This window comes from Vidua chalybeata, chromosome 21, assembly GCF_026979565.1.
Source record: "Vidua chalybeata isolate OUT-0048 chromosome 21, bVidCha1 merged haplotype, whole genome shotgun sequence".
NCBI lineage: Eukaryota > Metazoa > Chordata > Aves > Passeriformes > Viduidae > Vidua > Vidua chalybeata.
The window spans coordinates 10987192-11009789 of NC_071550.1; the positions used below are offsets into that span (position 1 = coordinate 10987192).

General features: G+C 49.5%; 1 protein-coding gene across 3 annotated transcripts in view; it reads left to right on the forward strand.

Moving 5' to 3' along the window:
- The window catches only part of RABL6 (RAB, member RAS oncogene family like 6), a 53644-nt gene extending 34802 nt beyond the window's left edge, over nt 1–18842 (forward strand). For 2 of the 3 annotated variants that reach the window (XM_053962106.1, XM_053962108.1), the window contains exons 9-15: nt 962–1299; nt 3508–3673; nt 10807–11025; nt 11599–11947; nt 14030–14201; nt 16075–16124; nt 16778–18842. In XM_053962106.1, coding sequence (XP_053818081.1) covers nt 962–1299; nt 3508–3673; nt 10807–11025; nt 11599–11947; nt 14030–14201; nt 16075–16124; nt 16778–16981 — 1498 coding nt within the window. In that variant the 3' untranslated portion in view covers nt 16982–18842. The remainder of the gene's footprint in view (nt 1–961; nt 1300–3507; nt 3674–10806; nt 11026–11598; nt 11948–14029; nt 14202–16074; nt 16125–16777) is intronic. The other variant, XM_053962107.1, reaches the window with a different exon arrangement.
- The last annotated feature ends 3756 nt before the right edge of the window (nt 18843–22598 follow it).

The following is a 22598-nucleotide window of genomic DNA, read 5'->3' on the forward strand; positions in this document are numbered from 1 at the left end:
TGGGTTAGGCTTGGGTTTCTTTTGGAAAAGGAAAGAGCTTTTCACTCTCTATAGTGGTACAGGCTTTAATGTTCTTCCAGTTGGGAGCCCAGCCAGGATCACAACCTGCTCCAGAGCTCCTGCTACTTGGCTCCAGGGCCTCTCACACAGAGGGGGAGTGTGTGCAGAGGAGAGCCTGCATGTGGGTCTGCACCCTGCGAGAAGGGTAATGGCAGTCAGTCTTCTCTGAGCCCTCAGGACAGCTCTTTTCTTTGGATATTCAAGGATTCTCCTCTCAAATCCATTCTTGGCTGATAAAGGGGTTATTACAGCAGTTTTCTTGAGTACTGTGATTTATTCTGCAGAATGTAAAAACATGCCATTCCTACAGCACTTACTCCTTTAGAGACATGTCCAACAACTGACTTAAGGTTGCATTTCAAGCCCTGGCATGCTGTTATAGACTGTCTATTCAGGGAGTTTCCAATAGTGTTGCAAATATAGTTTTCATCCTGTAGCGCAGAGCAGGTTGGGATTCTCCACACCTCAATGCAGATGGGCTGAGTTCAGCTCACGTGGGTAAACCAGATTTATTGTGACCCAGGGAGTCACAGTCTCACTGGAAGCAGATCCATACCCTCCCAAGCCCAGCTGGAAGCAGACCCATACTCTCCCAGCTCAGCACACAGCCAGATGAAAAGGGCTTATATAAAGGAAGGAGAGGGACTCTTTATATGGTCAGGTAGTGACAGGACAAGGGGCAAAGTTTTAAACTGGCAGAGGGCAGGGTTGGATGGGAAGAAATTCTTCTCTCTGGGGGTGGGGAGATCCTGGCATAGGGTGCCCAGAAAAGCTGTGGCTGCCCCTGGATCCCTGGAAGTGTCCAAGGCCAGGCTGGAGCTTTAAGGTCCCTCCCAACCCAAGCCAGTCTGGGATTCTGAGATTCCCCATTCCTTATTTTCGTAATTTATCTTCCCCACAGGTTCCTGGAAATGATGGAAGCCCGAAGCCAAGGACACACATCACCACTAGCAACGAACGGGCAGAGCCCCTCCTCTGGCTCCCAGTCACCCATCGTACCTCCAAGCTCTGCATCGACAGGCAGCTCCAGCCCCTGCACCCCACAGCCGCCGCTGCCACTCACCACAAGCACCATCATCTCTCCTGACCCCGCCTCATCCTTCTCACCAGTGCCTGTCCCCGAGACCCCGCAGCCCCCCCCAGCCACCACAGCTCCCGCAGCCCCTGTGCCCAAGCGTGGCATCATCGCGCGGCTCTTCGGGACATCCCCAGCGACCGAGCCCACTCCTCCCCAGCCAGGTAGGTGCTGGTGCCGTGTCCTGGCAGGCTGTGACCCATAGGCCTTCCAGTTTTCATTTCATTTTTTCCCTGCAAGAGGCTGAGCAGACAGGTGTGGAAGGCCACAGGCGCCATGCTTGTGCAGCAGGTGTTCCAGGAAGACTTGGGCTGTCATTCTCTATTTTCTCCTGATTAACGTTTTGGTTTGTCTCTGTGCTGGATGGGGACTGTGCCCAGCCAGCTGGGTGGTGGCTGTAGCATACTTAAAAGGAAGATCCTGAAGACACAGGAGACACTAATAAAATAAGTAAAATGTCAAATTCTTACCAGGAGCAAAAATACCTCTTGAATAGCAAAAAAATTACTAGAGAAGATATTTGAAGTGCCATCCTTGCACACATGTGGCAGTCCGCAGGGGCTCCTGTGCATAACGGAGAGAAGCAGAACACTGGGTTTAAAGGTTATTCAGCCAGAAATGGTCACGTAGGTCCAGGCTCCACAGCAGATCCCCCTCTGGGGAAATCTGCTCCTTCAGAGCAGGTCTGGGAGCAGGGAGTTCTCGGCTGCTACCTCAGCACTGGTACTTGCTGGAGCAGCACAGCCCTCGGTCCAGACCCTGCCAAACAGAGTGCCAGGCAGAGGCATCAAGGGTTTGTTGCATGTAATTTTACTGATCTGGACCATAATTTGCCTGTCACATTCACTTTGTTTGCAGAACTAACTGGAACTGCAGAGCTGGCACTGCCTAAAAATCATGGCATGGTTTGAGTCACCCTTTGGAAATGCTTCTCACACTGGCTCACAGTGCTCCTGAGACACCCACAGAGAGAAAGTAGGAGGTGCTGGGGACATGGGTTGCAATTTCAGATGTTGAAATGGTCTAGTTTTAGATCTACACACAGTGTTCTGCATCCTGTGCCTCTTCCCAGATATGACACAATGCGCCCATTTTGGTTTGTTTTTGACTCTTCCTACCCAGAGAAAACAAAACAAAAACCAAAGAGGGGAGCAGATGTCAGAAATCCCTTGTTGATAAAAAAACCTTTTATCATTTTGATCTGTAGAAAAAAAGACAAGTAGTCTACTACCAGTGTTACAGTGATTGGGTTTGGGGTTTTTCTTTTTCTTCTCTTTTTTTAACTCTTTCTTAGCTTGACAGCTGTTTTGGGCTTGTGACTTGCAGCCCTGATATCTCGGAATGTTTAGGAGCAGTTGCAAAAGGCAGCCAGGAAGAGCTGGTGTGTCAGTGTTGCAAGGTTTCAGTGGTCTGCCAAGGGCCTGCACCTCCACTGGAATGTACCCAGGCACCAATTCACTGGAAAGCCGCTAAAAAATCATTGTTACCAAGTAATACTTGGTTTTTCTGGGAGCTACTATTTAGGATTTCTCTTGTAGTCTTGGAGTAGTAATTCTTTTGGCTGTGGTTTAGCTTACACCAATGCTACTCTGTGGCATTAGTGGTACTGTTGGTATGCAGAAGTGGTCTGAAAGTTGTGCTAAGGAGAGCAAAAATCTAGAAAGAAAAGGCACAAGTCTTGTTTTATCCAAAAGAAAAGTCTAGATGTGAAGTGCAGCATAAGCAGAGGAAAAACATTGAGTATTGCAAATTCTGGAAAGGTTAATCACTTCAGGCTTCTTAGTTATGCTAATTTCATGAGTTTTCATCCTGATACCTTGAAGATGGGTAAAAGTGTTTCTACAGATAAACTGTATTAAAGTCACACTCTATTTGAGGTAGCTCTTGAGCTTTTGTTTACACAAAACATCTAAAAGCACAATGTGAACAATTCTGCCTTGGACAGTTACAACTGGAAAAAGCAAGAGGATAGGAGAGGGTGAACTGAACAGTCTGGAAAAGGTAAGAGAATAGTGAAGGGACATCCCCCAGGAGCAGTGCACATAGCACAAGTGTAATAAAACCTGTGGTACAGTCAGTCATGGCATTCCCTGGAGAGCAGAGCCAGCCCTTGCCAGGGAGGTTTTCAGTCCGTCTAAAAGCCTGGGTCAGCCTGGTGCATTCTAAACCACAGCAACCATGATCTGTGAATGCCTTCATGTCAGATTCTGGGCTGTTTTGTATCTTGTTCTTAACCTTCCTCTTCCCTCATTGTGGAGCCAGGGTCCTGCCTCATGGCTGCTGCCACCCTGGGCAGCACAGATCTGGAACAAGCCGATTTCTGTCTTGCTTGTGGTGACACCAATGTTTTACAAATCCTGTCACTAATGCAGATCCTGCTGCTGCCACTCCTCCCTCCAACCCTGCAGCCCCTGCCAAGGTACAAAGCGTGGAGGACTTTGTTCCTGAGGACAGGCTGGACCACAGCTTTCTGGAAGACCCAGCACCGCTGAAAGACAAAGGGAAACCACAGGCCAAACACTGTGTGGATAGTGAAAGGTAAGGAAAGGAGGGTGGCAGCAGGGAGGGCAGGTCCCCAGCAGGGACACACCTGGATGTGCACCCCAGCTAACGTGGTGCAACCATTCAGTGATTCCAGAGCAGTTAGCCATCCCAGAGGCTTTCTGGGTGTGCTATGGTCAGTCATAGCATTCACTGTTTCCCATTTAGTGACACACAATGCTCCCTGGGAAGGAGGAACATCACGAAAAGCAGATTATCACCTTCCTGGTGCTGCTGTCTTGCTTTGTGCTCAGATTAAACCGCTGGGCCCTTTCCATCCCTTTCCTGGGTCAGGAAGGGATTTTCCGTCTGGCCAAACACACCGAATTATTTGAGATATTTTCCTTCTGGAACATAGTTCACTTTGCAGGGATACTATGTTTTGCTTAATTAATATTTTCCTTCTGCAGAGGCACAAAGTGTGGCCAAGCTCCTCTGTGACTTGGTAATGTCATTCCTGAGGCACTATAAAGGGATTTGGGGTTTGGTGGAGGACACTTGGGAGCACTCTGTAGCTCTGTGGGATTCTGGGAGGAAGAAAGGATGGAGAAAGTCATGCTCCTTTGGGAGTGTCACTGCATGGTTGCCTGCAGAATCAAAAAAAAAAAAAAAAACTCTTAGGGAGTTTCTGCTTCTTTTTCTCTGTGTCCAATGTTTCTCCCCAGCATTTTCTCACTAAACTGGAGAGACACAGATTTGATGGATGACAGGGAATGGGTTGGATATTCACATCCAGAGGGTAGTGATCTATGGCTTAATGTCCAGTTGAAGATGGGTGGTGTTCCTCAGGATCTGTACTGGGACATGGATTTCATCCATGAAACAGGGGGATTGAGGACACCCTCATCAGGTTTATCAATAACACCAGGCTGGGTAGGGTGGGTGACGCTCCTGAATAACGCAATGTCATCCAGAGCCTGGAAAACACGAGAAGTGGCCCATGGGAACCTCATGAGGATCGCCAAGGCCAAGCTCAAGTTAGTGTACCTGGGTTGGGGCAACCTCTGGGATCAGTCCAGGCTGGAGGGTGAAGGGATTGAGTGCAGCCCTGGGGAGAAGGACTTGGGGGGTGCTGGTGGGTGAGAGCTGGACCTGCCCCAGCCCTGAAACTCCCCATGCCCTGGGCAGATCCCCATCGTGGGCAGCAGGGGAGAGGGAGTTCTGCCCTGCTCAGGTGAGACACCACCTGCAGAGCTGCCTCTAGCCCTGAGGGCTAGCATCAGGAGGATGTAGAGCTGCTGTAGAGAGTCCAGAGGAGGCCACGGAGATGGAAGGCCTGGAGCCCCTCTACTCTGGAGCCAGGCTGGGGGAGCTGGGGGTATTCACCTGGAGAAGACAAGGCTCTGGGGAGATGTTATTGCGGCCTTTCAGTAGTTAAGATGAGCATGAAGGTTTTAGCAGGGCTTATTGCAATAGGACAAGAAGTGGTGGTTTTAAACTAAAAGAGAGGAGATTCAGACTAGGTGTAAGGAAGAAGGATTTTACAACAAGAGTTGTGAGGCCCTGGCACAGGTTGCCCAGGGAAGTGGTGGATGCCTCATCCCTGGAAACATTCCCAGTCAAGCTGGATGGGGCTCTGAGCAACCTGATCCAGTTGCAAATGTCCCTGCTTAGTGCAGAGGGTTGGAACAAGCTGAGTTTTAAGGTCCCTTCCAACCCAAATCCAATCACCAGTCTGTGATTCTATAATTATCTCCTTAAAATGGCAGAGCTGTGCTTATGCCATAAGCTGTATTTTCTCTTTTTTTTTTTTTTTTTTTTTCCTTTTTTTCTTTTCCTAGCTTTGATGGTTTTTAACCAAAAAAAAGAAGAGGGGATTGTGTATACTGAGCTGCTCAGACAAGAAGAGGTGCAATGAGCCGTCTGAAAGCAGACTGTCTCTTAAGAGGTGACCTAAGCATACTCTCAGGCTCTGTATCCCTTTGCTCAGAATATTCCTTGCCTGCTGCCTCTTGTCATCAACACTGGATTAACCAGGAGAGTAATTAAGCATGGATACTGCTCATCTGTGAATGTGGTGGATTCTGTCTCTTTTGACATCCTTGTTATGACCCAGTGTTCTCTACTTCAACCACAGCAACTTTAAATCAGTGCTGTTTGTGAGGCTCAATGCCTGTGTAATGCAGGTCAGCCTGAATCATCATCCCTTGTGATGGCAGAACACGTGGATGTTTTATTAAAACTAAAAAAAAAAGGCAAGAGAAAAGTGGTGGTTGCTGGCAGCATGCTGGCCTACAAATCATCTTGCTCATGGCTGTGGCAGAGCTGAGATATTTTTCTGGGTTTAACAAGGAATTGTCAGAAGAACCAAGCCTGACCTTCTGAGGGACTGGGTCCTGAGGTGCCCTCAGAGCTCTGGAGCTGCAGTTCTACTGTGGGTGGGAGGCTGATCCTTCACAAAGGCTTCTCTGCTCCAGAGTGTCAGTCAGTGGAAGCAAATAAGTGTTAAACTGCATAAAAAGTCAAACATGTCAGACAGGGGTGCAAGAACCCTGCTCCTTTGTTTAGAGTTCATCCTTTGCTCACAGTGATACCCCGTGCAGTCACAACAGCTCTGTTTCCCTGGGAGGAGACCTAGCAACACATCCCTGCAAATTGACATGCTCATTACTCCTCTGCAACCTGGCATCCATGGCTTGCTCTGGTTTCTTCTATGTGTCACAACGTTTTCTCAGTGGTCTGGCAATTTTCCATTCTGTTTCTTGCCAAAAAGGACCTACTAGAATAAGCCAGATGTGCAGAAATGCAGAGATGCAGATGTGGTTCTGACCATCACCTGCAATAATTGTTTTCTTTCAGGATGTCAGTTACAGCCCCACGGTAGCTGGGAACAACATTCCAGTTCTGTAAGCACTGCCCTCGATAATCAGCTTCTGTTGCAGTGAGGAGGTGGTTGCAATTCCCATAAAATCTGCTGCAGAAATTTATCTCTGACCTAAAGAACACTGTAGATCTGTGAAATCACTCAAACCTTGGGGAGATTTTATTGGTTTTAAAAAATGGAATCCTGGAAGCTGCTTTTCCCCTGTATCTGTGAAGAACAAGGCCTGAGAATGTCCCAGCAAGATGCATTCTGGTCTCGTGCTCATTTTGAAGCAGATACCTGAGTGTTGAGCTTACACAGCTCAGCAGCATGCCTGGGTGTGCTGGAGCCAAGGGTAAGCTCCAGGACTGAAGTGTCATTGAAGATGTGGCAGAAGAATGGGCCATGTTTTGAGAATTTGTGAAATTACTTCTCCTACCCAAGAGGAATCGCCTTGGTGACTGTGAGCAGGAGTCCTGCAGGGAGCTCTGAGAACACCTCAGTGTACTGAGGTGCATTCTCAGGGTTGGAAGGCAGCTTGGGGGCCATCCAGTTCAACCTCCCCCTCATCCTGGGCCACTCAGAACTGGTTTTCCAGAACCGTTTCCAGATGGGTTTTGAATATCTCCAGAGAATCCACAACCTCTCTGGCAACCCATGCCAGTGCTCAGGCATGCTCTCAGTGGAAAACGTGTTCGCTGATGTTTGTGGGGAACCTCCTGAGTTACAGTTTGTGTCCCTTGCCTTTTGTCCTGGCACTGGGCAGCACTGAAAAAAGCCTGTTTTCATCTTCTTTGTACTTCCTTCAGCTGTTTAAATACCTTTATAAGGTCCCCTCAAGCCTTCTCCAGGCTAAGCAGTTCTGGCTTTCATGTGGGAGAGCCCTCCCTCACGTGAGCAATGCTCCAGTCAGTTAATCATCCTCATGGCCCTTCACTGGATTCACTCTCTCTTTGCTGTGCACTGGACTCCAGCTGTGGCCTCACCAGTGCAGAGCAGAAGGGCAGCATCACCTCCCTGACCTGTTGGCAGTGCTTTGCCTCATGAAGACCAGGGCACCATTGGCCTTCTTGGCAGCAGGGGCACCTTGTTCAGCTTGGCATGCCCCAGGCCTGCAGTGGCGTCCTGGGTTTTGTTCAATGGCATGTTGTGGTTCTCTGACTTGCAGTAGAGAACTCCCAGAATCAGTTTCTTTACTAGTTAATTAGGAAGGTATTTCAGTCTCCCAGTTTGCTGTTTCAGAACTTAATTTGCTGCCCTGATCCAGCATGGATGTGAGCGTACCAGAGGACCTAATCTGGCTCCAAAGCATCTCGCTCTTGGCTCCTGCTGGGTCAGGTGGCCTGGGGGGCTGGGGGGCTGAAGATGTCTGAAAGCCATTTTATGCTTTACCTGACAGTGTTCCTGATCTTTCTTTTCTGCATCCTTAGACATTTATCTTAAACATGGATTAGATGTCTGTGTCCTTACATCTGAAGGGCTTTGCTTTTATGGATCTGTTATGGCTTCCGTGATGCCCAGCTGTGCTAGCCCAAGGGAGGGAAGGTTCACAGTAAAAGACCAACATCTCCTAGAACATCCACACAGGCTCATCCTGCAGCATGGGATTCCCTCAGCTTACCTGCTTTATTAGAGATTGGGCTTTTTCTCTTTCTTTAGCCCCACAAAAGGATGTGGCTGGAGCCCCTGAGCTCCCAGAGCCGCGGGAACACGGCCCAGCCAGGTTTGAGGCTGTGAGCTCAGGTTGCAGCAGGATTTGTTTCCTCCCCAGCAGCCAATCTGTGACACACTGGAGGCTCACAGAGGACACCCCAGCAGGCTCTGTGGTCACTAGCTCAGAGCGGACCTCAGTGAGCAGCATCATTTTGGGGGTACCTGCACCTGCAGACACTTTAGCTCAGTGCTCATGCCAGCTTGGCAGTGCTTCAAGGGCTGCAGGGAGCGGTGCAATGTGCTTCGGTTTGCCTGCTTTGCCTTCCTTCCAGCTGGAAGCTCAGGACCACAAGCTGATCCTAGTTTTGCCTTGTCAGAGCCTGTTTATACTGAAGCAGTGATTTTCCTGATGTATATTCACTCCACTGCTCTGCTCTTACGCTGTCGCTTAGCAGTCTGTGTTGGCTGGAGATGGAGCCAGGGTTCTCACTGCGGAAGGACGTGACCCACTTTGGTGAGGGGAATACATGTGGGGGTGTACACCCATTCAGACTGGGAAAGCTGGAAATGCTGCAAGTCTGTGTGGAGCGTGGAAGGACAGTGGCAGCAATCTCTTAAGAGCCCCATGCCTAACAGAGCAGTGATGTGTTGAAGAAAGGTAGTGTGTCTAGTTCAGAATAATATCTTGCCATTTTTAGGATGCAACTCCATTTTCTTTTCAGTGCATTTCAAGAGAAAACCCTGCCAGTGCTTTGAAAACCTCAGGATTCACTCATTTGTCATTCCTCCAGCCTTGGGGGCTGCTTGGGCACCAGTTTTCCTCTCTTTGTGTGGCTGGGCTGTGTGCCTCCATCCTGGCATGGTGTGAGAGCAGCAGTGTTAGTGATGAAGGGGCTCTTCAGCAGCCTGGCCCTGCTCAGTAGGGCACTGAGAGCAGGTCCTGAGAGCAGAGGGATCCACGGCAAGAACAGAGGGAGGGCCTGGTCCAAGTCTCAGCATTCCAGCCCAGACAAGCACTGGTTGTGATCACTGGTGTCCCATTGTCACAAACAACTCCATTATCTGTTGGCAGATGTATTAACTCTTTTTAAAACTATCTTGTCAAGCAGTACCCAGCCATATAGAGGAGCCAGAGTGAGCAGTTGCCATCATCCCAACTGTGTTTAGGGTATTTCTCATCTCACCAGCACACCATACTCCACTGTCTTCCAGTGCTTGTCCTGTGCTGGGAGCACCACTTACTTCCAGTTAAAGGATTTTAGGGTTTTGTTTATGTCTGTGCAATCTAATCTGTTCCAAGCTATAATATGTTTTTTGTCTCTGTATAAAAAGAAGGTTGTGCTTGTACCGTCCAGGTGGCATCATTAAAACGGCAGAGACGTGCATGTAGGGTTGTCAGGAAGGAATTAGGTATCTCTTGTGGATGAAACAAATAGAACAAGGAAAGGTGATGGCAGAGGCTCATCAGCTGAGCCTGGGGAAAATATCTATATTCCTGACATGAGCAGATTATTCAGAAAGTGTTAAAATTGAGTCCTAGGGACATTCAGACAAGAATCCTCAATTTCAGCTGCAAAGCTCTCTCAAGCTGCCTTTGAACACAGAACTATGCTACATCCAGGGAGGCTGACAGACTCCCAGCTCTGGCAGTGTGTTCTTAGGTTAATTTAATTTGGGCAATGTTAAAGCTTGGCTATGGTGTCTGTGTATCTGCCTGCTTCAAGGAGCACCGTAGAAACAGAAATGGTTCCAGGAAGCTAATAGCTGCCAGTGAGCTCCCGTAGCAGTGACAGTGTATGATCAGGTTTAATTACAGGATGTGGCAATGAAGACAGACAGGTCCCATAGTTTGATCCTATCAAACTAGACTGATCCTTGCATGGATGGAGCTCCATGTTCTGATGAAGCTGTGGCAACAGGCTTCTCTGTACCTCTGAGGCTCATCTTCTCCAGCCACACATTTCCAGCTTGAGGGGCAGCAACTGTTCTGTGACACATCCTGCTGTGGCCCTCTTGGTGTGGGGCTCGTGCCACTGCTGCAGCCTGCAGAGGGCAGGTCCAGCCTGAGCTGGGCAGTGGCAAGGGAAGGCTGGCAGTGCACAGAATCACAAAATCACCAGCTGGTTTGTGTTGGAAGGGACCTTAAAGCCCATCCCCTTCCAGGCCCTGCCATGGCAGGGACACCTTCCACTATCCCAGGTTACTCCAAGCTTCATCCAGCCTGGCCTTGGACACTTCCAGGGATCCAGGGGCAGCCACAGCTTCTCTGGGCACCGCATGCCAGGGCCTGCCCACCCTCAAAGGGAATAATTCTTTCCCAATATCCTGTCTAACCCTGCCCTCCTTCAGCTTAAAGCCATTCTCCTCGTCCTGTCCCTCCTGACCCTTGTACAAAGTCCCTTTCCAGCTCTATTGGAGCCCCTTTAGGCACTGGAAGGGGCTCTGACACCTCCCTGGAGTCTTCTCTTCCTTCTCCAGGCCTGACTATACCCATTTTCAGCCTGTCTCCAGAGCAGAGGTGCTCCAGCCCTTTAATCATCAGCTGCCCCAGGCTGGGGATGTGTCCCCAGTAGTTGGCTGTACAAGCCAAGCCAGTCTCAGTCTTTATGCAGGGGGAGGCAGGTCTCTCCAGCACCTCCTGAGATGCTGTGTCTGATCACTCTCTGTGTTGCAGTGATGGAGAGGCACCTGGAGAGAACCCCATGGTGGCGGGTTTCCAAGACGACCTGGATCTGGATGACAAAATCCCCAGCGGACCAATGCTGGCAGCAGAACGGGTGCCAAGCAAGAACATCACCCTCTCCAGTGAGGAGGAGGAAGAGGAAGAGGTGAAGGACTCTAAGGTCATCCTCATATCTGATGGAGACAAAAACACAGAGCAGGAAAAAAAAAGGTACAGAGCATAGACTGAAGTGTGGGGTTGTGCTGGCAAACCTGGATCTCTCCTGCATCCTGCCACTGTGTGTGGCTTCTGGGAAGTCTTGGTGTCCCTGTCTGCCTGTTCTTCATCTGTGAGCTGGGGCTCTAGTTACTGTAGGTATAACTGCTATGTGTGGTGTGTCGTACCCCATGCCTTGGAGCACTGCGCTCCTGTGCCACTGGGGCGGTTCTGCATGCTTTTCCTCAAATTTGAACAAGAGCCTGGAACTAAGCACCAGAGTGGCTGTTTGTGGGGGTGTGGGGAGGAGAGAGGAGTCAAGTCTTGGGTGAGGGGAGTGGAGTCACTCACCACACGCTGTGCTGGGGAACGATGATGTTCTCCACATACCATATCCTGTGGGGTGAGAGTTATCCTCACATGAGAGTTATCCTCAGCATGAGTGATGCATTTGACACCACACTCCTATAGGATGCACTGCCTTTCCCAGTGGGATGCATGATGCAGCCCTCAGGCAGGCTTTGCTGTTAACTGCACCTTGCTCCACAGAATAGGGTGGACTGGCTCTGACAACTTGTTTCTTCTCAGGTCTTCCAGAAATTCTCTGAAACCCCAGAGTGAAGCAATTTTGACCAAAGCAACTGACCCGAAGCCTCCTGACAGCTTACCTCCGCGTTCTGGGTTTGAACGAAACAACAGCAGCAAGGGCAACATGAGCCTGGCAGCTCCTGCTGCTGCCCCCACAGCAGCAGCCCAGGCCTCAAAGGCCACTGCCCAAAGCAAAAGACTTGCTTCCAAGCAGAAAGTGGTCAAAGAGGAGAAGCCTGAGGAGTCTGACAGTGATCAAGAGGGACCAATAGCTACTCAGATGCTCTCATTCGTTATGGATGACCCAGACTTTGAAAGTGAAGATTCTGACAGCCAGAATAAAAGAATGGTAAATAACAAGCCCATGTTGCTGTGAGCTGTGCCAAGCTGAGCTGGAAGGGTTGAGGCATTGCCATGAGCAGAGACTTCATCTGATCTTCCCTCCCTCAGCAGCAGTTGCAGCAAGGCAGGTGCTAAGCAACCTGCAGAGTTTGATGTGAGCACAAACCTAGTAATGCTCTGAGTATGGAAGCCACTTGGCAGCAAGAACCCCATCGAATCACAGATGCATAGAATACCCTGAGTTGGAAGGGACTCAGAAGAATCATTGAGTCCAGCTCCTAGCCCTGCACAGACACCCCAACAATCCCATCCTGGGCACCCCTGAGAGTGTTGTCCCAATGCTCTTGGAGCTCTGGCAGCCTCAGGGCCGTGCCCATTCCCTGGGGAGCCTGGGCAGTGCCCAGCACCCTCTGAGGGAAGAACATTTTCCTAATATCCAGCCTAGACCTTCCCTGACATGAGGTTTGTGTTTACAAACACAAACAAGATTTGTACTTGTGTGTTTTACTGTGCTGTTTACTCTTAGCCAGTCCAGCAGTGTGGGAGGTATGAAATGTAAAGCTGCTGGGTTTTCACGTGAATTTTAATATGCAGAAGCATGTGTCTGCAAGAAAGAGTGAGCTCCTTGCAGTCAATCCAGCAATAAAAAGGCCATCACAAAATTTGCTTGGCAAAGCTTAAAGGGAAGAAGGAAGGTCTGCTTAGGAAGGACTTTCCAGGACAGCAGAAGTAGCTGTCCTGTGTGAATGTCTATGACATTCAGCACGTGCCAGCAGCTGTCCACTAAAACAAATACACCAGGAGTCCCCTCACACCTACCCTGTATTACAGGTGGAGAAGACACTTGTCCTGCACCTCTTCTCTGAACTGGTCAGAACTTGCTGCATGGCTTGAGAGAGCCCTGATTTTGGTGACCTCTACTCACAACCTGCAGAACAATCTCTGGAAACTGCTAGCAGTGATTTGGGATGGGCAGTGGCTGTTCAGGGGTGTCCTGATCTGGGTTTGCTGGTGTTCAGGGGGTTTCCCTGTGTTGGCATCATTCTGGAATCCTGTTGAAAGGGCTGTTGTCCCAGTTTCTTTGACCTTACTCATGTGTCATGCTGTTTATTAAGTAATTTTCTGTTCATTTTACATCTTAACTTCCTGCTTTTCTTGGCAACTTAGTATGAAACCAAAAGTATTTGGATCAAGTTTCCATGTCTTGCATGCTCCAGTGAGAAGAGATTGATGAGGAAGCAGCAGTGTCAAGGGAGTGCCTGACCCAGGGAATGCTCCATAGCATGTGAATGCTTTCCCACTGCAGGGTGTACTGGTCAGGCAAACCAGTATAGCCATCGCCATTAGCAGGGTGGGGCACTGCCTGACCAGCAGCACAGCGGGGTCGTTTTCCATCCGTGTACAAAGATACAAGAAAAGGTTGGATAACAGATTCTGAAGAGGATCAGTTGGCAGGTATCAGAAAATCATTAAACTGAATTTCCATTCCCATCATGCAGAGACAAAGGGTTTTGGGGTAATTTCCAGGCTCTGCAGCATCCTGGGTTTTAGCCCACGTTGAAGGGGCAGATTTGCCCTGGGAGCACATTCCCTTTTGGCTTGATGAAGGGAATTATTGTGCAGACACACTCTGCTTCCTCAGCCCTGATGCCTCTGGTACCTGAGACCCACAGAGCTGCACAGCAGAAAGCATTTGTTGCTCAGGGTTGGAGGGGAGTTTTCAGTCTATTAGATTGGATTTTCTCAGAACAGAGGTGCCTTCCCAGGGCAGGAGGAAGCTGATGCTGGTGAGCTAACAGAGTTGAAGGTCTCATTTAATCTCTTTATATTGGGATTTTGATTTCAGCAGCCCCAGTGCAAAGTTCTCAGAACACCCTTGCCAGTACCAGTGCAACTGAGACATTTTACCAAGGCAAAAATTAGAGCTCATGAGATCCAGGACATTGATTTCCAGGTGATAACAGCTCAGTTCAGCTGGCATTTCTTTCCCTCCTCCCCACCTGCTGACATTTGACATTTTTGTATGCAAAATGTTTAGAGATTTTGGTTGCAGCATTTGTCAGTGTTGTCTGCCTTTGCTTCTCTCTAGAATGAATTCCCAGTGCGGGAAGATCTCTCTGAAATATCTGATGATGATACCTCACTGGCAAAGCCACCCCAACCTGTGAAATCAACAGTCCCCTCCTTTAAACTGAAAAATGACTCAGATCTCTTTGGCTTGGGTTTGGAAGAAGCTGGTCCCAAGGAGAGCAGCGAGGAAGGTAAAGCTCACACCTTATTTCCACTCTTGCTGCTTTTGTTTGTCAGGCATCTGGTTTTTCCAAAGTCTTTCCAGGGTGTCAGCAAAACAATTTGCACTATATAAAATACCCTCTAACTTCATGCAGTGCCCTGTGTGAGTCTGTTATCTGGTTTAACACAGCATAAATAGCTTTTAAGTTTTTCCCCATGAGGATGAGAACTTGGCTTGTCCCTGGCACCAGCCATGGGTTATTTTTGTCCCAGCTGCAAGCAGAAGCACATCTTTCACAAGCTGCTGCTGTGTAAGCCTTCCTGCTTAGCCCTGTGTGCTTGGGAAGTGGTGTTCAGCATTGCATTCCAGTGTCCACCCCCTCCAGAACTGGGATCAACTTGAACAAAATGCTCTGACATACTCTGCAAATTTCCTCTTCTGTTTTTGGGAAAGATGGGGTGGGATCCTAATCACAACCTAAGCATTCCTCGGGCTTTATTTTTTGCCCCCCCCCCCCCCCATTCCCTGAGGGAACAAATCCTACTCATGCAAATAATTCCTGCTGTCTACACATTACTGCAAAGCGACTTCCTGTAGACCTGCCCCGATGTCAGCATGAAAGATGGGAAGTTAAAGATTTAAGGAAGGAAAAAAGCTGTGAGCAGCACCAGAGAGCTCCTTGAATAGCTGTTCCAAAAGTGTGAGGAAGGTGTCACAGGCTGCCATGGTTCCATCACCTTGTCACTCTGAGCTGCTGAACAGCAGAGCTTGAAATAGCTATAAGTGTATCTGCAGAGGCCCAGGTCAATAATATAACTTCAGTTTAGATTCTTAAATAATTAAATGTGGGTTCCTCACTATCTTCTCTTTTGGTGATAAATATAAAACCATTTCTCGGTCGTCAGTGATTGGAGCTTGACTGGCAATTAGGCTTCTCCATGGCTGCATTTACACTTCAGCTGAGGAAAAAGGCATGTGTAGGTAAGATTGACAGTCAAACAGCACATGTGAAAAGTGGTGCTGCGGTGAAGCCTCTTGTGAAGCAGCCAAGCAGGTACTCCCCTGTTCAAGGAGGTTTTGTGCAAAGGCAGTGGACACTCAGCAACCAAGTCATCAGCCATAGTCATATCTGACACATGTGACAGGGATGGACTCTGGGACTCATTTGGTAGTGTGAAAGTATTCACCCCTGTAGAGCAGCGCTGCAGCAGGGATGCTTTGGGGATGTAATTTTCATACACAGTGTGAGCAGCAGTGAGTGTTGGCCTGCCAGGGTGTCCCATCTGCTGATACCGTGTCCTCAGTCGTCTTCAGAGAAGATGCCTGGGAGGATTTCCATCAGAGGGGAACTGTTCCCAAGAGCTCTTCTTCATTTCTGGAAATAACAATCCAGTCCCAAATTTGGCCTGTGGACCAGTTTGTAGAGTTAGTCTCTAGATGTGTTTCTTAGTAGCTGTGACACAGTGAACGTTAGGTCAGTGTTGATCACACAGATCATATAATGCTCATAATTAAACGAGACAGATATGGTTGAGTCCGGGTGTGAGTGCTGGGGCCTGTGTTGGTTCCCAAAGGGGCACAGTTTGGCCTGGGGTACTTTCCTTGCCTTTGCCTGTGGATGCCCAGCATGGAGCATTTCGTTCTCAGAAATGGGGCCAGGGCAGAATTACAGCTCTTACCATTTAAATTAAACAAAATGTTTCTCTTTTGTTTTTTTTTTTTGCTGCTTTGTTTTTGGTTTTGGTTTGTTGTTTGGTTTTTTTTGTTTGTTTGTTTGGGTTTTTTATGTGTTTGGGTTTTTTTGTTGGTTTTTTTTTTGTTGGTTTTTTTTTTGTTTTGGTTTTTTTTTTTTTTTTGTTTGGTTTTTTTTTTGTTTTTTGGTCTTTTGTTTGTTTTAACAGATAAACAAGCTTCTAAGGAGAAAAAGAAGAAGAAGAAGAAAAGCAAAGAGGTACTGTTAATTAAACAGATCTGCCATGTTACCCACCTGCCAAGGACCTTCCATGGTCCATGGCCTTCCATGGTTTCCTCCTTGGAAAAGGGACTTGGTGGACTCCCTTCCATGCTCACATCCTGCACCTCTGATTTGTGCCTCCTAGGCTCTGCAGACCACTGAACTTCAAAGCGAGCTTGTAGAGCAGTTGAATTTTGAAAAGGGAGTGTGTGAGTTTGTAAAATACCAGATGAGGAAGAGCAGTGCCTCTCTGCTGGACTGTGCGTTCATAGCACCATGATCTTCAAGCAGAGGGATGCCCACAACATATATCTCGTGGCTAGTGAGGGAAGCCTGCAGGAGGCTTTGTCTGTGCCATTTAAGCCTGTCCAGTACCGTGGTATTGTTGGGCACAAACTGTCGGAAAGACCAGTGTCCTATATAACCCAAATGGTCTGTCTGCTTTTCTGTCCAAACTTACAGAAGGGCCTTCGGTCCTTCAACCTGAGTAAGATACCTAATTCAGTTGAAGACATCCCTGCCCATGGCACGTGGTTGGACTAGGTGCTTTCCAGCCCAAACCATTCTTCAGAATCAGGTGTCAGGGCAGTACATCCTGGGTCACTGGCACACTCAGAGCATTTCCTAATGAAAATGTTCTCATTTTGCAGGAAGAGGACAAATCAGTGAAAAAGAAGAGCAAACACAAGAAGAGCAAAGAGAAGGAGGAGAGCAAAGAAGAGAAAGAGAAAAAGAAAAAGAAAAAGAAGAGCAAGGAGAAAAGCAGCGAGATAGATGAACTTGAGGCTTTTCTTGGTGGAGGAGGAGTTGGCATGAGCAAACCACGGGGCGGGGGGGACTACGAGGAGCTGTAGTTTGGCTGCGAGTGGACTCTGCACCATGGCTGTCTCCATCTTCTCTGATGAGTCACCCCAGGACAGGCACAGATGTGTAAAGCTTTGGCCCTTCACTGTATGGTCTCTCAAACCAGAATGAGCAAAACAAAAGCTTTACATCTGTGTGTGCTGCTCTGGTGCATCGTTACACAAAGAAAACCAAGCTGAGATGTACATGAGCCAGGGGAATGTTCAGGGCATAGCTCCCAGGCCTGCTGCCAGGCTCTCAGTTTTATTCCTTGCAGAGATGCCCCATCAGCTCACTGGCAGGCTGTGGGGCGAGGAGACTTGCCTCCTGCTCTGTTCCTGCTGCATTCCGCTCCTGCACACCTGAAATTCCTGTCTTGTTAAGAGGAGTGCAACAAAACATGCTGCATGAACACATCATGCTCAACTGTCTCAAGTCCTTAACTTCTTATCCTTCCTATTTTTTTAAGGAGAAAGATTATATTGGCCATTGCTTCACCTGGCAATTGATGAGCTTTAAGTCAAGCAGATCATGCTATGGTACAACTCTCTAAAGCAGCAGGCGCAGGGACAGTGTGAGAGAGAGTGTGATTGTTGAAGTCCTTTGAACAGGACCTTTCTGCACAGCAGCTTAATTAACCCTCACTGGTGCTGCTGTTGGAATTCATGAAGCCCATTGATTTCCGTGGCCCCAGTGTCTCAGACACTACATGTAAGCTGCTATGCAGTTTGGGAAAACAATGACAAGTGCAAAGCTAACCTGAAAGAAAGAGAAAAATCAGTGCTTTTCTGCATTTCCCACCCTTGAATTTGCAAATTCCAGAATCCCCTGCTGCTGGGACCTCTCAGGGACATGACTCCATGTGGAAATTAAGATACCCAGAGCTTCAGAATTGGCTACAGGGCAGTGTTGGCATGGCAAGGCATTTGCTTCTCAGGCATTTTCCAGTCAGGCTGTAAACCCTGGCTGCTGCTCTGTGCCGAGAGGGACCAGCACTGCAGCTCAGCAGCGTCCGTTTTGCTCCAGTCCTGTCCATCCTGCAGCCAGACAGTGTGCTGCCTTTCCTGCCCCAAGCAGAGAGCCTCCTCTGTCCCATGAGTTTGGGAAGTCTTTTAGTTTTTGCTTTGAACTTAAATCTATGGATTAGTACCTGCTCAGCAGCCGTTGGATGGGCACTACAGCCACCCCTTGGCACTCACCTGTGTCTCAGTCAGCAGTCCCTGTGTTTGACGGAGCTGGTTAGTTCTCTGTACCCTGATTTGGGTCTGAGGCCCCTTGCTCAGCTCAGATGGTGAAGCTTCCTCCAGGTTCTGTGCGTTACATTCCCCTCTTCCTTGTAAGCTGATTTGAGGTTTGGTTTTGTTCTCCCTCACCCCTTTCTGTTGTAAAATGTCAGCCATGAAATCCAAACTGGAGTTTCCTTCTACATCCCTATAAAGCAATGTGTTCTTTTGATCCATTAACCACTCCAGAGCTGTCTTGACCAGCAGGCATTTCCTGCTCTATTTTTCTTTTTCTTGGGCCCAAAATTCACTTGTAACCATTTCCTTATAAAACAAACTGTTTTTTTGCTGCATGAGCAGTGTGTTGTTCAAGTCTGTCTGCCATTAGCATTTGCCTCTGAACATTCCACGTGGCACTGTAGGGAAACTGCATGGGACAGTTCAAACTTTGCACATCCAGGGAGGAAAAGGAAGATTGAGACGGGACTGGTTTGTGGCCCTTCTGGGCAAAGGCAGGTGGAAGTTCAAGCCTCAGCTGCCTCAGTCCCAAAAGTGCTTCTGTTCCATCAGGATTTTGGGTCATGTTCCATTTTTGCGTTGAAAAACCCTGGTACAGTCTGTTCTGACTATAAAGCTCTGTTGTACACTTGTCTCTGCACATCTTCTTCTACCCCAGAGCCCCTGTACCTGGGCTCGGGAGCTGTGTGTCCCTCCTTGTGCTGCTGTGCTCTCACACCTCACGGGATGGGGCGCTGAATTAAAATCCATTCCAAAAAAAGGAGCTGAACATAAAACCTATGAGTTCTTTCTCCAGAACTGATGTCTGCCCTGAGAGAGCTGTTGCTTCACACAGCGTGGAGGGGGCAGGGGTTCTGGTCAGGTGTGGGTACAGGGGGCTGTACTGGTGGCCAGTCCCTGCTGATACAAGTGCTGGCCTCGATGTGTCTGGCTCCTGTGCCAGGTTTGCTGCCATAGGAGCCTCCACATTCCCTGCAGCTTGTCAGCACAAGAGCTGAGGCAAAAACAAGCAAAGATGAGTCATTCTGCTTCAAAATATTCCTGTAAAAGAGAAAAGCAGATGCGTGAGCTGGCTCTACTTACACTCGAGCTGCAGGAGGTGTGTGGCATGGTTTGGCTTCTGCAGCAAGACCAGAGAAATCCCACCCTGTGGGTAAAGTGGGAGTGTGGAAGGGAAAAGCAACCAAAAGACTTTTTATAATGCACACAATCCCAGAGTGATTTAGGTTGGAAGAGATCCTAAAGCTCATCTCATTCCAGCCTCCTGCCGTGGGCAGGGACACCTTCCACTAGACCTGGTTGCTCCAAGCCCTGTCCAATCTGGTCTTTTTAGGCTTGGGCTTCTCCCTTTTCCAGGGAATGCTGAATTGGTTTGAGCTACAGCGTGAGCTGTGACCCAGAGCCAGCAAGCGTGAGGGAGGGGAGAAGGAAATAGGACTTGTTTGAGCCAGGTTTTCCCATGCCATCCTTTCAAAGAAGCTAAATATAAAAAGTATGTACGTGCCTGTCATTATGGGGAAGCTTCTGCAGGATCACAATGATATAAATAGTTACTGCAAGCATCTCTGCAGGTACCAGGGTATTTGCTTTCAATTTTATCATTCATTAAAAAAAAAAAAAAAAAAAAAAAATCAAGAGCTTGAGGCTGAGGAGCTGCAGTTTCTTGGAGCTAGTGCTGGCCAGAGCTGCAGGGGCTGGGTTTTAAGCAGTAGGAGGGAAAAGTGCAGATTTATTACTGCATTTTGGCTGGGGTTGTTTACCCAGCACAGCATGGGGAGCCTCATCCATCAGGGACAGGGTAGTGCCTGCTCCCCTGCCTGCCTGGGATCTCCAGGGCCACCAAAGTGTCTTGGCTTCCACTGTGCCAGCTTGGAGCCAGAGCATTTGGGATAAGCCAGGAGAGAACTCCAAGGGCCCCTGCTCTCACCCAGTGTCCCCTCGGCCAGGATGGCCCAGGTGCTCTCCCACTCTCTGTAGGTGTTTATCTGGGGAGTATTCCTTGCTGTTCCCATGCCTGGAGCGGGACGACCCAGCATGACAGTTCACAGCTGTTGTCACTCAGCAGCTCCTGGTGTGTGACAGTGCAGCTGCTGTGAGGGACTGTGGGTGCTGTGAGGGACTGTGAGTGCTGTGAGGGACTGTGGGTGCTTTGAGGGGACAGTGGGTGCTGTAAGGGGCTGTGGGTGCTGTGAGGGACTGTGGGTGCTGTGAGGGGCTGTGGGTGCTGTAAGGGACTGTGGGTGCTTTGAGGGGACAGTGGGTGCTGTAAGGGGTTGTGGGTGCTTTGAGGGGACAGTGGGTGCTGTAAGGGGTTGTGGGTGCTGTGAGGGACTGTGGGTGCTGTAAGGGGCTGTGAGTGCTGTGAGGGGACTGTGGGTGCTGTGAGGGGCTGTGGGTGCTGTCAGACTCCAGAGCAGATGGACTCTGACCCGAGGCCAGCAGACTCTGCCATGCTTGACAGCCTCGTGGCTCCTCAGCTTGGAGCCAGTTTTGGGGAGACCGTCCAGCTGCCCTCCACCAATGGCCTGAAGCTGCCCACCTCTTCCATTCTGTGCCTGCTGTCCCCAGGATTCCTCCTGTGTGCACAGCATTGCCCTCCTGATGGCCCAGGTCTCCTTGGTACAGGTGGCTGGCCCAGCCTGCTGAAAAGGCTCTTCCTTACATTAGTCTGTCCTAGTGGTTGACATAAAACTCCTCCCTGCGGGGATCAAGCTGCTGAGCTACATGCCCCAGCCCTGCAGGGCCTGTGCCAAAGGGACCATGGCTGATACCTGGCCTGAGGCTGCCTCCTGTCAAACCCCAGGCAGGGAACCAGCACCAGGACAAGCAGACAAGTCCCTGCAGTTCGTGCCACCACCACTCCAGCTGTTTCCCTGCCCATAGCAAGTGGTTGAAACCAGCTGATCTTTTAAGGACCCTTCCAACCCACACCACTCCATGATTTTATCATCCCTGTAGAAATCTGTCCATCACCTTCTGCCCTGGCACTCAGGAGCTGCCATCCTGATTTATTCCTGGACAATTTATGCTGATTTGTTACTTTGACAGGGCTCTTGTTTAAGTGCTGCGCCCTCTTCACAGCCCTTTACCAATGGGGCTCTGTCCCTGCTCCACCATTGTCCTGCTGGCCAGGGCTGGTTCTTCATGATTCCCATATAATCCCTCTCCTACTCACCCTGGGATGGGCTGGCCTTTTCCACAGCTGTAGCCTGTGTCATCAGGGCACCCAGCCTTCTTTATTTCCCGTGGTCAATGCCAAGGAGCGCCCTGATGGTGCCCTTTGAGAAATGCAGCTTTGCCCTATTTCTGTTGCTCCCATAAAGTCATGACAAGCCTTTCCCTGGCTTGCCAAGGCCCGGGGTGGGAATTTGCTTCCTTCCTCCCAGCAGTGAACATGAAAAGGTCATTGGAACTTGGATTTTAGCAGGCCACAAAATGAATGTGTAAAGCTGTGAGTGCTCTTGGAGGCTTTGGGGGGGCTGTGGGGCAACCTGACTGCCTCCAACCATGGACCAGGATGGACCTGCGTGGGGGCTGGGTTGGGACCACAGTGGGTTTTCTGCCTGTAATGTCCCTGCATCCAAGGGTCCAGCTGCTTGGAGAGCCCATAGTGCTTCCCTGTCCTTTGGGATGCCCCGGAGCAGCCAGACGAGTGATGGCAGGGAAATCCTGCAGTAGGACAGGTTTAGGGCCCAGGGCTGTAGCCTAGCAACAGCCTTAATCATGGCATAATAAAATTAATCTAGCACTGGCTCAGTCTGCTGCATAAAGATATCAGGGCAAGTAGTTGAGCCTTTTTAACTGATGGGTTTGCCTCCAGAACCAAGCTGGAGCATCTGAGGCATGTCTGGAGTGTTCCTGGCCCAAAGGTTCTCCACGGTGAGTATCCAGGCTCCCTCTCCCAACCCCGTGGCAGGGTGGTTGCTGAGCAGAGGGAATTATCCTCTGGTACCTTCAGTGAGCAATCTTGGGCCATCCCGGGGGCTCAGGCAGACCCTGGTGAGGGGAGGTGTGATGAGGTCAACTAAACTCGGGACTCGGGCAGCCTGTGGGAAACAGGGCTCCATTAAAGCAGGATTGTCTGCCTGCATGTGTGCTCTGCTTGGAGCTACATGGGGATACTGCCATGAGGCAGCCAGTCTGGGAACCCCTTAAAGTCTTGGTTACCCCCAGGTTGTTGGCAGGTTCTGCCTCAGGGCAGGAGCAAGGAGGGGAAGCAATGGTGCAGCTCTCCATCGCCACAGAGGGGAGATGGGAGGTGGATGGGGGTGCTGTGCCTCCTGGTGGCAGGGGACACTTGTGGGATGTCAGTCCCGCTTCTCCTTGCTCCAGGATGGCCCGGAAAGTACTCCAGTGCCTGAGGCTTGGCCTGTGCAGCAACCATGGC